This window comes from Podarcis bocagei (genome assembly GCF_964188305.1).
Source record: "Podarcis bocagei genome assembly, chromosome: 13".
Taxonomy (NCBI): Eukaryota; Metazoa; Chordata; class Lepidosauria; order Squamata; family Lacertidae; genus Podarcis; species Podarcis bocagei.
This window is the reverse complement of record NC_138138.1, coordinates 19102449-19116066: the sequence shown is the minus strand read 5'-3', so window position 1 is coordinate 19116066 and position 13618 is coordinate 19102449. Positions and strand designations below refer to the sequence as shown.

The 13618-nt window shown below is 48.9% G+C and overlaps 1 protein-coding gene across 5 annotated transcripts in view; it reads left to right on the top strand.

The window, feature by feature from the left end:
• CPT1C (carnitine palmitoyltransferase 1C) overlaps positions 1 to 13618 on the top strand; it is a 55283-nt gene that overhangs the window by 27296 nt on the left and 14369 nt on the right. For 4 of the 5 annotated variants that reach the window (XM_081166300.1, XM_081166302.1, XM_081166299.1 and 1 more), the window contains 8 exons: positions 118 to 289; positions 2644 to 2745; positions 3668 to 3805; positions 3931 to 4008; positions 5372 to 5479; positions 8501 to 8588; positions 11235 to 11430; positions 13220 to 13408. In XM_081166300.1, the coding sequence (XP_081022426.1) occupies positions 118 to 289; positions 2644 to 2745; positions 3668 to 3805; positions 3931 to 4008; positions 5372 to 5479; positions 8501 to 8588; positions 11235 to 11430; positions 13220 to 13408 (1071 nt within the window). Of the gene's footprint in view, positions 1 to 117; positions 290 to 2643; positions 2746 to 3667; positions 3806 to 3930; positions 4009 to 5371; positions 5480 to 8500; positions 8589 to 9012; positions 9098 to 11234; positions 11431 to 13219; positions 13409 to 13618 lie in introns of all 5 variants that reach the window. The other variant, XM_081166303.1, reaches the window with a different exon arrangement.

Genomic DNA, 13618 nt, shown 5'->3' with positions numbered 1-13618 from the left:
TCAGACTAGAAGACAGAATTAGGTTTTCTTCTCTTGTTTTAATTTTAAGGCCTGTACGTTTTTCTCCCTCTCCCTCTCCCTCTCTCTTCCTGCCCTTCCCCACCATATTGTCCTCAGTGACTACCTGTCAGATCAAGGCCTGACAGTCCTCAGTGCCCTGGCTTTTTCCACAGGGCTGTGGCTGGCCCTCATCGTGACCATGCGTAGCATTCTCAAGATGCTGCTGTGCTACCATGGCTGGATCTTTGAGGAGCACGGCAAGATGTCCAACACCACCAAAATCTGGCTGGTATGTATCGCAGAAGAAGGTACACTATTGGGAAGCAGGCTGAGAGAAGGGGAGCATGCTGCGTAGGGCTGGGCGATATCTGGTTTTCAACATTGTGGTAGATCACCAGCTAAGCCGATATGTCACAATGTACGAAATAAGGATGGAGCTATGTAGAGGCATTGGCTGGCTTCATGGTTTTTTCTGCATCATGATTTTTGCCTGCACGGTGTAGTGGTTAAGAGCGGTGGACTTGTAATCTGGTGAACTGGGTTTGCTTCCCCGCTCCTCCACATGCAGCTGCTGGGTGGCCTTGGGCTAGTCACACTTCTCTGAAGTCTCTTAGCCCCACTCACTTAATAAAGAATTTTTTTATCCCCCCCCCCCAAAGAGCAAAGAAGCCAAGACAGCGAGCGGGATCCATCCCGCTGGCTGTCTTGGCTTCCTCTTTAGCCATGCGCAACCTCTCCAGCCAGGAGAGGCTGCGCGCAGCTTTGGCAGAAGCCAAGACAGAGAGCGGGATGGATCCCGCTTGCTGTCTTGGCTTCGTTTTTAGCCGTGGGGCTGGGGAAGCCCAACCTTCCCCCGACCCCAGCTCCCAGAACAGGCAGCTATCCGCAAGCCTTCCAAGCGCAGCGGGAACTCCCGCCGAGCTCCAAAGGCTTGCGGATAGCTGCCTGAAGCCTGGAGAGCGAGAGGGGTTGGTGCGCACCGACCCCTCTCGCTCTCCAGGCTACAGCGAAAGCCTGCATTCACTCCATAGGACGCACACATATTTCCACTTCATTTTGGGAGGGGAAAAAGTGCGTCCTATAGAGCGAAAAATACGGTACATCATGGGTGGAGAGGCTGCATGCATCAGCCCCACTCCTAAAGTCTCTGTCTCTACTAGCTCCACCCTGGACTTAATGCATGGAGTGGGGCGGTTTCAAGGAGGATTCTAAGCATTTTTTCCTGGGTGGCAGCGAGAAGAAGAAGAAGAGTTTGGATTTGATATCCCGCCTTTCACTCCCCTTCAGGAGTCTCAAAGCGGCTAACAATCTCCTTTCCCTTCCTCCCCCACAACAAACACTCTGTGAGGTGAGTGGGGCTGAGAGACTTCAGAGAAGTGTGACTGGCCCAAGGTCACCCAGCAGCTGCATGTGGAGGAGCGGAGACGCGAACCCGGTTACCCAGATTACGTGACTACCGCTCTTAACCACTACACCACACTGGCGAGAGAGGCAGCGCCATGAAGGCGTTGGGCACCAAAGCAGTTGGGAGATGCCTCCCCACTCCTAAGTGCCCAACACCACCTCTCTATCGTATGCACATCTTTGCTCCTTATCATGTTGTTGCAAAGTCCCGTTTCTATTACTTTGTGTCTCAGCTGAAGAAGAAATCTTCTGGGGAAATTGTGTACTGTGGACAGGTTTTGGAGAAGGCTCCATTGAAGGTGGAAAATTTTGGTATCTGGCTGCGCTATGATTCTTGTAGCGGAACTCATAGCTGTTACACAGTGCTATCGCGATATGGGAGCCCGTCACAGAGCTTGTGCTCACTCAATTCAGATCATGAAGGTTGAAGAGATCGCTGCTAGCAAGTGCAGCAGACCAGCTGTCAAGCAGTTCCATGATTCCCAAATCAAGTTCCCTCTGCCAAAATCAAGTTCCCTCTGCCATGATTCCAAAATCAAGTTCCCTCTGTCGTCAACACAAGCCACGCTTCACCATTAAAGGACCAAACACGTTCTTCTAAATGCAGACTTGGTTCATTTGCTCTGAGTTTCAATAAAGTTTTTTTGGGGCGGGAGGGGGAAAAGGAGGAATCTAAGCATTCTCTGCTGAGTGCATTTAGGTCCTGATAGTAGGGAGAATTCTAATTATGTTCACCTGAGTGATCAAAGAATCCTCTTTCAGACTTTGTGGCTCCACATTTCCCCCCTTTTTCCTTTATTTTTATCTCACACAATTTTCCCATGGAAACTCAAGGACACTCACAAATCCGTAACACAGTACAGTGGTGCCTCGCAAGACGAAAAGAATCCGTTCTGTGATTCTCTTCGTCTAGTGGATTTTTCGTCTTGCGAAGCAAGCCCATTGAAGGATTAGCGGATTAGCGCTATTAGCGGCCTTTAGTGGCTTTTAGCGGCTTATCTGCTGATCGGATCAGCTGATAAGCGGCTTAGAAAAAGGGGGGAAGGGAAAAAAACCAGCAGGAACTCGCAAGACATTGTCGTCTTGCGAAGCAAGCCCATAGGAAATTCGTTTTGCGAAGCACCTCCAAAACGGAAAACTCTTTCGTCTAGCGAGTTTTCCGTCTTGCGAGGTATTCGTCTTGCGGGGCACCACTGTAGTATAAAGTGCATTCTTTCTCTCCCTCCCCCCCCATCACAGGCTTTGGTGAAAATCTTTGCTGGGCGGAAACCCATGCTATACAGCTACCAAGCCTCGCTGCCTCGCTTGCCTGTTCCAGCCCTCAAGGACACCCTGCAGAGGGTGAGTGCGGTTTTGTTTACCCTTTCCTGCTGTGATTCGAGGATGCAAAAAAAATTAGTACCTGCCGCTGCTTTCCTAGCACATCAGGCTAAAAGTGGAGGATTGAACGTTTGGATCAGGCACCCCAAAACTCGGTCCTCCAGATGTTTTGGGACTACAACCCCCATCATCACTAGCTAACAGGTCCAGTGGTCAGGGATGATGGGAATTGTAGTCCCAAAACATCTGGAGGGCCGAGTTTGCAGGTGCCTGGTTTGGGTACTTTCTGATACGAAGCCTCTGCACTCCTTTTCCCTCTCTCTGAATGGCTGCACATTCTTTTTTAAAAATAATTTTTATTCATTTTTAAACATATTAATTGTCATACATACCACAAAGTTTCACATCCTATACAATCTTTTTGGACTTCCATCAGCACCTCTGATGGACCCCCCCCCCATTTTTATCATTTCTTCTGCATTTCTTAAATTCATATTGCCTTTAATTATCTTAACTAACGTCTTCCTTTTTATCCAATTATGCAATAATTCAAATTATTAACCTCACAAAACTTCTTGCAAACCTACAAATGTAATCTGGTCATCACAATTACTTTTCAAATAGTCCGTAAATTTACACCAATCTTCTGTGAATCTCTGGTCCCACAGGTTTCGAAATCTTCCTGTTAGTTTGTCTAATTCTGCATAGTCCATCAATTTTATCCTCCAATCTTCTTTTGAATGGCCACACATTCACGGCGACCTTGGTTTTCAGTTCTATGGGGTTTTCCTGTTGAAAGGGCCTTTGCAGAGGATTGCCCAAGAAAAAGCAACGCACAACAGCCGTTGTTCTCTCTAGAATGTGAGGCTGTGAGCAAGAGCAATTGCAGAACCCATACCGAACATGGCCTCCTCCTAATCCCATAATTCTCTCGCCCCACTAGTTTCTCGAGTCCGTACGACCCCTGAAAACAGACACCGAGTTCCAGCGAATGGCAGGTCTCGCCCGTGACTTTGAACGGACCCTGGGGCCGCGCTTGCAGTGGTACCTGAGACTTAAGTCTTGGTGGGCATCTAACTATGTGAGTGGTCCCTTAAATGGGATTTCGGGGCAGGGCGGGGGCAGCTCCTTCAGCTGTGTTGTGCTGCGCATGGAGAACGTGTGGGTCTTTTTAATTCTCCTTTTCGAACCTCATACCTTGCCCAGGTGAGTGACTGGTGGGAAGAGTACGTCTATCTCCGTAGCCGAGGTCCCCTGATGGTAAATAGCAACTATTACGGCATGGTGAGTTTCAAGACACTGGGAAAAGAATGTTTTTGGGTGGGGAGGGAAGGGGTGCTTCTCTTTAGTCTCTGCTGACACACACACACCCTTTCTGTATACAATTTTTTTTTAAAAAAAATATTTATTTGGTTTTTCAGATTAAAATTTTACAGTCCAGCATGCAACATAAAAACAAAATTCCAAGGAATCTCTTGGGCTTCCCTCTTGCCCTTTGTGGGCCCCACTGTTAATCTTTTATAATAATCCAAATCTTTTATCTCTCCATTGTCTCCAAAATTCACCATTAAACTACAGTGGTACCTCGGGTTACAGATGCTTCAGGTTACAGACTCGACCAACCCAGAAATAGTAGCTTGGGTTAAGAACTTTGCTTCAGGATGAGAATAGAAATCTCGCAGCATTGGTGTGGTGGCAGTGGGAGGCCCCATTATCTAAAGTGGTACCTCAGGTTAAGAACAGTTTCAGGTTAAGAACAGACCTCTGGAACGAATTAAGTTCTTAACCAAAGGTACCACTGCACAAGTGATATTCCAATCCTACTAACGATTTTAACTGTTTACAATGGTCTTTAAGATAAATTACAAATTCCCCCCATTCATTATTAAAATTTTGGTCTTCCTGATTTCTGATTCTTCTGGTCATTTTAGCCATTCTGCCATAATCCGTCAATTTGATCTGCCATTCTTCTCTGGTCAGGACTTATTTCCATCTCTGAGCCAATAACATCCACACAGCCGTGGTCGCATACATACCATATATTTTGCTCTATAAGACTCACTTTTTCCCCTCCTAAAAAGTAAGGGGAAATGTGTGTGCGTCTTATGGAGCGAATGCAGGCTACGCAGCTATCCCAGAAGCCAGAACAGCAAGAGGGATCACTGCTTTCGCTGCACAGCAATCCCTCTTGCTGTTCCGGCTTCTGGGATTCAGAATATTTTTTTTCTTGTTTTCCTCCTCCTAAAACTAGATGCATCTTATGGTCTGGTGCATCTTATAGAGGGAAAAATACGGTAAATAAAATTTTTTGCTCCATTGGGATTTCAGCACCTAGAATTCCTAAAAGAAAGGCTTCGGGTTTTAAAGAAAAGATTACTTTAAACATTTCCCACCTCCCAACTCATTACATATCATTTCCCAAAATTATTTTACTACCTTACGTTTCCACCACGTATGATAAAAGGTGCCTTCTTTTTCTTTGCATTTCCAGCATACATTTGACCCCGTTTTATAAATTTTTGCTAATTTACTAGGAGTTAAATACCAACGGTACATCATTTTCATAGAATTTTCTTTCAACGTATAACATGCTGTGAATTTTAACTTTCTGCGTACCTTATTTATTTATTTATTTATTTATTTATAGGATTTCATTTACGTAACCCCAACCCCGATCCAGGCAGCTCGTGCTGGGAATCTCGTCTACGCCATGTTGCTGTACCGACGGAAACTCGCTCGGGAAGAGATCAAACCGGTAAGTGAGATCAAAGTATATGATGGGATGGGAGGGCACACCCAGTAGGTAGTGTCAACTCCCTCTCCCTAAATGGGGAACTGGAAGTCAGATTGAGAAGTAGGATGAATGGGGTGCTGTCAACTTGTTGGGATGTGTGTGTGTTTGTGTGTATAGGATAGAAGCATAGCAGGTGCCTAGTTGGCTAGTGTAGCTTTATAAACCCAGACCATACCCATACCTTTGAAGCACTCTTGTAGCACTGCAACAGTCGTAGCCTCCTCCAAAGAATCCTGGGAACTGTAGTTTTTAAAGGGTGCCAAGAGTGGTTAGGAGAACCTCAACTAACTACAGTTCCCAGGATGTTGTGGGGGAAGCTGTGGCCATTAAAGTGGTACAAGGGTGCTTTTATTGCTAGTGCACTTCACTTTGTTAAACCACCCTTCCCCTGCATTAAATTGCACCTTACATTGCTGTAATGGTTCTAGGGGTTGCTCGTGCGTAAGTTGCCGCCACTCCTGGCTAGGTTACCTGGTTGAACCCTTTCTGTCTGGACAGCCACTCGCCTGTGGCTGTCTCAATCGCTGGCAGAATCCGTCAGTGGGCGTTTCTTGAACTTCTTCCAGCAAAGAAGTTCTTTGACGCCAAGTCTCCTCCTACTCTCCCTGCGTGGAAGTCTTCTGCGCAGGGAGGGTGTGGGCAGCGGAGTACCCATACTCTCTCTGCTGGTCTCCGGCGAGGAGTCTTGGAGGCTCCTCTCCGATTCCCCCATCTGCCCCCCTTCTCCACTGGTGTTACGCTGATTTCCTTCCCCAGCAGATGGGCTGCCTCTCTCCCTACTGGGACCCTCTCCGGCATCCCTCTGGAGCCTTCCCTCCACCTCTAGCTCCGATGGCAGTTCCCTGACAATTGCAATGGAATGCAGTTAGCTTCTTCTCCTTGTTTTCTCTTCCTGGTCCAATGCTGTGAGTGGCTGAGCTTGCAGAAGGAGCAAGCAGGATCAAAGACAAGAACTTGGGGTGTGGCAAAGTGTAGTTATAGAATGTTTTGTTGGCTTCGTAAGATGGACTAAGACTACTGGGCTAGCAAACACCAGCGTTGCTGGCTGTGGCATAGCAACAGCCCATAGAGTTGCTCTTTATTTAATATTCTTGCATCCCACCCGTTTTCCAAGGAGCTCAGGAAGCTGAGCTGAGAGACAGTGACTTGCAAAAGGCACTGGGCATACAGTCTGTATGGAGTACCCTTCCAGCTTGAGGGCTCTTATGCCATTTTGGGCAGCCTCCCAGAATGGGCTGCATGTGATAGGTGGGCGGGGCCAGAAGCAAAAGTGGGCAGGACAACATATGCAAATTTTACCTTTGTGCACTAGGCTTTGTTTCTGCACACAGCCCTCTCTATCCTTCCTCTGTAGAAGCAAAAGGCGTTAGAGTTCAAGGATGTGGTCTAGCCAAGTCAAAACACTCAGGGGGGTGAAGCAGGGCCAGCAAGGAGTGTGGCTTCTGGAAAGTTCAGAGAGCGAGATAGTGTGTCCTAGAGGGCCACATTCAGCCCCTGGGATAAAGGAATCCATATTCCTACACCAGGCATAGGCAAACTCGGCCCTCCAGATGTTTTGGGACTGCAACTCCCATCACCCCTAGCTAACAGGACCAGTGGTCAGGGATGATGGGAGTTGTAGTCCCAAAACATCTTGACGGCTGAGTTTGCCTATGCCTGTCCTACACCATTGCCTCACCATAGGCCTAATAGCAACTTTGAGGTCTTATCTTGATTGGCAGCATGGTGGGGGGCGGGGGGAGGACAAAACACCCTCCCTCCAGCGCTCCCAATCTGGTGCAAAGCAGATTCCCTCCACCGTGAGTGTTTTGCGTTGACCCTTAAGTCCAGCCCTCTTCTCCACTGTGATTGCTTTGGTCTTTCGGAAGCAGGCAGCACAGAAACAGGGCAGAGGGGCTACTGACCGGCTTATACATGAACCCAAAGCTGCCAGTATTATGCCTGAGGTTTCCCACCTGGGTAGAGAGCAAGCTTTGCCCTAGGTGCTGTGTACAATGGTCTGCTTGCCAGTCATGCTACTAGAGCCAGTGTGGTGTAGTGGTTAAGAGCGGTAGACTCGTAATCTGGTGAACCTGGTTCGCTTCCCCGCTCCTCCACATGCAGCTGCTGGGTGACCTTGGGCCAGTCACACTTCTCCGAAGTCTCTCAGCCACACTCACCTCACAGAGTGTTTGTTGTGGGGGAGGAAGGGAAAGGAGATTGTTAGCCGCTTTGAGACTCCTCAGGGTAGTGATAAAGCGGGATATCAAATCCAAACTCCTCCTTCTAATCAAAGCTACACACATGCAGCGGCGTAGCGTGTGTTGTCAGCACCCGGGGCAACGCAAGTAATTTGCGCCCCCTAACCCGGGGCAAGGCACGTAATTTGCGCCCCCCCTAACCCCTAACCTGCGAGTTGCCGCTGGCGCTGCCGCCCAAACGACGCCGCTTGCCCGGAGGAGGAGGGGGGCAGAGAGGCGAGGAAAATGCAACGGCCCAGCAGCTGCAGCAGCAGCGGCGGAGGCGGGGCTGTGAGAAGGGGCTGCCTGGCACGTCCTCCGCGGCGAGCGCTGAGAGCCGCTGCCTGCCGGGCGCCTTCAGCCCGGTCACGCGCACAGCTCGTCGGTTCCGCGAGACATGTGGCTCTGCTACAGCCTGCGCCCGAGGCTCTTCGGCGACTCCGGAGGCAGCGAGCGCGCCCCCCCAGATGTTGCGCCCGGTGCGGCCTGCCCCCCTGGCACCCCCCACGCTACGCCACTGCACACGTGTGAGCATGCATTTGCAGTTTCCTCTTTCTTAGTATCTGGCCTGGAATTCCCACATGTTTTATAATTCCAGCCCTCCTTTTAAGAAATGTATTTACGTCTGGATTTTTAATTTTTTGTTAAGTTCCCCAACCAAGCTAGGTTCACTGAGTGTCTTAAAAATAACCGCAGATCTCTTCCATGTTTGGTTCCCTAACCCCTGCATCTAAACCTGAGCTTGCCTCCCATCTGAAAACAGAACATCACCCCAAATTCCTTCATCCCCATCTGTGCGGCCCAATGGGAACGTCTCTTCAATACCACCCGGTTGCCTGGGGTGGGGAAGGGTAAGTGAATCAGGAGGTATTATGAAACACCCCGCCCCCCCACCCACTGTGGGGCCTTTTGCAGGGCGAGTCTGCTTCATGGTGTCTCTTGGTGGGTTTTCTGACCTAGCCCAGGTACTAACACCTTTTTTCAACACTTTATATTTCTGGGATTTCAGCTTACAGCAAGGATCTATTGCACCCTGTCTTGCCTGCAGCCTGTGGGTTACAAAATCAGGAATGCCACCCTGGAATTTGCAATCTGAGCTTTGCCTACCCGGTTCAGTTCCGTGTCGGAAGGACTTTCAGTGTTGCTCAAAGCTGATGGCTGCCCTCCTTATTTTTCTTTCTTTCTTCCCCAAGTCATTTGGCTGGCGCATCTCCTTGACTGCTGCTCTTTCTGAATCTCTCTCTTTCTCTCTCTTCACTTCCCACGCCTCTCCAGCTGATGATTCAAGGCGGCCTTCCCATGTGCTCAGCTCAGTACGAACGCATGTTTAATACAACGCGTGTCCCAGGCATGGAGGGAGGTAGGATCCTCTCGCAACCCTTGCTTCCCTTCCCTGACATCATCACCCCAAAGTATCCACACTCATTGTTACCTGTGGTGCTGGGAAGAACTCACCATTCCTATTTAACCCTCTCTGTAACCTTAACTGTTACAAGAAGAGATGCGGGTGGCGCTGTGGTCTAAACCACCCAGCCTCTCGGGCTTGCCAAACAGAAGGTCAGCAGTTTGAATCCCTGTGACAGGGTGAGCTCCCATTGCTCTGTCCCAGCTCCTGCCAACCTAGCAGTTTGAAAGCATGCCGGTACAAGTAAATAAATAGGTACCACTGTGGCAGGAAGGTAAATGGTGTTTCCCTGCTCTCTGGCTTCCGTCACAGTGTTCCATTGCACCAGAAGTGATTTAGCCCCATAGTCGCCTTTGACTGGATGTAACCATCCAGGAGTTCTTTACCTTACCTTTTACAAGGAGAAGGGAATCTAGTTAACCTCCTGGCAGGGGCATCCTGGGGATGGGAAAACAGATGCAGGGCAATGTCTTCCATTGCCCACCTTCCGCCAAGCAGCAGAGATGATTTCAAAGGGCAAGAACGTTCCACCTCTTTTAGGTTGCTCCATCAGTAGAGCAGGAGACCCTTAGTCTCAGGGTTGCAGGTTCGAGCCCCACGTTGGGCAAAAAGATTCCTACATTGCAGGGGGTTGGACTAGATGACCCTCGCGGTCCCTTCCAACTCTACAATTCTATGGTTCTAAGTTGGGGAGAACTCTCCCAGGACTTTTGTGTAGGCAAAGTTGTAGAAGACAAAGTTGGCGGATGGGAGACCCGAGTCAGAATGGGTGGCACTGAAGCAGGTGGCATTAGAATAGATCACCAAGTGGAATTTAGGGTGAAGGTGGGAGAATCTGGCCTGGGGATAGTCTGCCAACATCGGGTGCCAGGGTGGTGATTCTCTAATGTCGTCTAGAAACAGTAAAACGAAGATTAGCCAGATTAGGCTATGTTCTACCTCGGCTGCCTAAGGCAGTAGGCCTCTCCGAATACCAGCCACTGGGAATCACAAGTGGGGAGAGCACTGTTGCAGTGGGGCCTGCCTTCTTCTGGGCTTCCCTTCGGCATTTGGTCAGCCATGGTGAGAGCAGAAGGCTGGCCAGCAATGGGTCGTTGGCCTGACCCTGCAGGGCTCTTCTTATGCTATTAATGTCCCTCGGCAAACAAGGCTGTGGCTGGTGCCTCCCAAAGTGCCTGTACCCTCTGAGAGCAAATGCTGGAAGCTAGGCCTAAGGTCTCTGTGCCCATCCTTAAAATCTGTAATATTCGTACACAAAACTGGCACACCGGCCCCCTACGTCCCACAGTGATTGCTTTGACTGCCCCCCATCACAAGGACAGGGGACAAGCAGAAAGATTGGCTCCTTATTTGTGGTTGTTATTTTACTTACTTATTAAATTTACATACTGCCCTTCATCAAGAGATCTCGTGGCAGTTCACCACAGAATAAAGTACAAGATCAAACACAAGTAAATAATTAAACCGAAACAACAAAACAATCACCCTCCCCTCCTTTCCCACAGACACATTTAAAAGGGCTGTAGAATATTAATCAGCCAAAGGCCTGGTTGAAAAGGAACGTTTTCAGCTGCTGCCTAAAAATACTATTATTATTATTATTATTATTATTATTATTATTATTATTATTATTATTATTGGGGGCAACCGTCTTGAAGGAAGTTTACACCCAAGGAGGGTTTGGGGCCAGGCGGCGCTTTGCAGGAACTCAAATGGGAACAGTCTTTGGGAAGGGGGACGTACGATTTGCGATGGTTCAAAACCATTTTTTTGGACACAGGTGTTTTTAACACCCAGGTGGCTTCATTTGTGGCATTAAATCAAATGGGCAACCAGGATTTGCAAAGAGGAAGCCAGGCACCAGCTTCAGCCTTGTCTTGATTGTGTGGGGCACCCCACACCATCGCACCCTCACCTTAGAGTGCTGCTATACTACTTTAATAATATGGCTCCCCCCCCAAAGGAATCCTGGGAACTGTGGCTGGTTAAGGGTGCTGGGAGAGGTCTCCCTAAGTGTATGGTGTGAATGGTCCTCTGGGAATCTGATCTGAGGCTGCAGAACTCTCCTGATGTGATGCTCCTCGCTCCATAGACACCATCCAGCACCTGAGGGATAGCAAGCACATTGCAGTGTACCATGCTGGCCGCTTCTTCCGGGTCTGGCTATACCACAACGGGAGGCTGATGCGCCCACGCGAGCTTCAGGCACAGTTTCAGCAGATCCTAGATGACCCCACACCTCCTCTGCCTGGCGAGGAAAAACTGGGTGCCCTGACTGCAGCTGACAGGTGAGCCTAAACTCCCTTCACTTGACTCTGGTCACACAAGACTTTGGTCAACCCAAGTGATTTGGGGCGGGCGGGAACTTGAGACATACTTAGCCTTCCCTGATATTCCTCCGCACTACCCTGTTAATAAGGGACGTGGCTGGCGCTGTGGGTTAAACCACAGAGCCTAGGACTTGCCGATCAGAAGGTCGGCGGTTCGAATCCCCGCGACGGGGTGAGCTCCCGTTGCTCAGTCCCTGCTCCTGCCAACCTAGCAGTTCGAAAGCACGTCAAAGTGCAAGTAGATAAATAGGTACTGCTCCGGCAGGAAGGTAAACCGTGCGCTGCTCTGGTTCACCAGAAGTGGCTTAGTCATGTTGGCCACATGACCCGGAAGCTGTACACCAGCTCCCTTGGCCAATAAAGTGAGATGAGCGCTGCAACCCCAGAGTCGGTCACGACTGGACCTAATGGCCAGGGGTCCCTTTACCTTTACCCTGTTAATGTCTACAGTTTAAAGTGTTGTTGACCTATAAAGCCCTTAACAGCTCAGGATCACAATACCTCAAGGACTGTCTCTCCCCACATGAACCTACCTGGACCCTGAGATCAACTTCTGAGGCCCTTCTTCGTGCGCCTCCTCCACAAGTGGAGTGTGGCAACACAAGAATGGGCCTTTTCTGTGGTGGCTCCATTTGTGGGATGCTCTGACCAGGGAGGCTCCCCTAGGCATCAGGCGAAAACATTTCTCTTCAACTAGGAGTTTGGCTGATTAAGATTCTATGACTTTTTAAGTGTTTTTGTGGAAGGGGATTATTGGTTTGTTTTTGTTTTCTTGTATATTTTGTAGTCTCGTTTTCTATTTTTCGGTTGTGAACTGCCCCGGAACCTTTGAGTGAAGGACGATAAGCAAATGTTAATAATAATAATAATAATAATAATAATAATAATAATAATAATAATAATAATAAATAATAATAATAATACAGTGGTACCTTGGGTTACATACGCTTCAGGTTACATACGCTTCAGGTTACAGACTCCGCTAGCCCAGAAATAGTGCTTCAGGTTAAGAACTTTGCTTCAGGATGAGAACAGAAATAGTGCTCCGGCGGTGCGGCAGCAGCAGGAGGCCCCATTGGCTAAAGTGGTGCTTCAGGTTAAGAACAGACCTCCAGAACGAATTACCGTATTTTTTGCACCATAACACTCACTTTTTTCCTCCTAAAAAGTAAGGGGAAATGTCTGTGCGTGTTATGGAGGGAATGCCTACGGGTGGCATGCCTACGGATTTTCCTCCTCTAAAAACTACGTGCGTGTTATGGTCGGGTGCGTGTTATAGAGCGAAAAATACGGTAAGTATTTAACCCGAGGTACCACTGTAATAATAATGATGATGATGATGATGATGATGATGATGATGATGATGATGAATGGGCCACCTGTTGCCATTCAGATGTTTGAGTCCAGTCAGGAATAAGGAAAAAACTTTTAACTGCCCATATGTTACCAAGCCAAACTTAGGGCCTTTATATTAATTTACAAAGCCTGTAACATATTGGGTCCCGCATTCAGCTTGATCATTGAGATCTGCTGGTGGAATACTGTTACTTTATTCAATGAGTTTCACGAAATGCTGCAGACTTTGGGTGGGGGGAAAGAGAGGATGGAGATAGAGTGGTTTTTAGATTCCAGGTGATGGGCAATGATTTCCCACCTGCTGCCATCAAGCCAGTCAGTTATCCACCCGAACTGGCAGTCCCGTGACAGGCAGACCTCCCCAAGTCATGGTTCCCTTAACTTTTTGCAGAGACCCCTGGGCCCAGGCCCGCCAAACCTACTTCCGGTCTGGGGTGAATGAGCAGTCGCTGAGCATAGTGGAGAAAGCTGCCTTCTTCGTCACCCTGGACACCAGCGAGCAGGGGCTGCAGGGACCCAATCCAAGTCAGGCGCTGGATGCCTACTCAAAGTCCCTTTTGCACGGGCGCTGCTGCGACAGGTGGGTGCTCCCTGGGCTGCCTAAAATTGCATCGCATGCTCTTTTGTCTCCATCCTGCAAGTACAGTGGTGCCTCGCAAGACGAAATTAATTCGTTCCGCAAGTCTCTTCGTCTTGCGGTTTTTTCGTCTTGCGATGCACGGTTTCCCATAGGAATGCATTGAAAATCAATTAATGCGTTCCTAGGGAAACCGCTTGCCAGGCTGGCGGT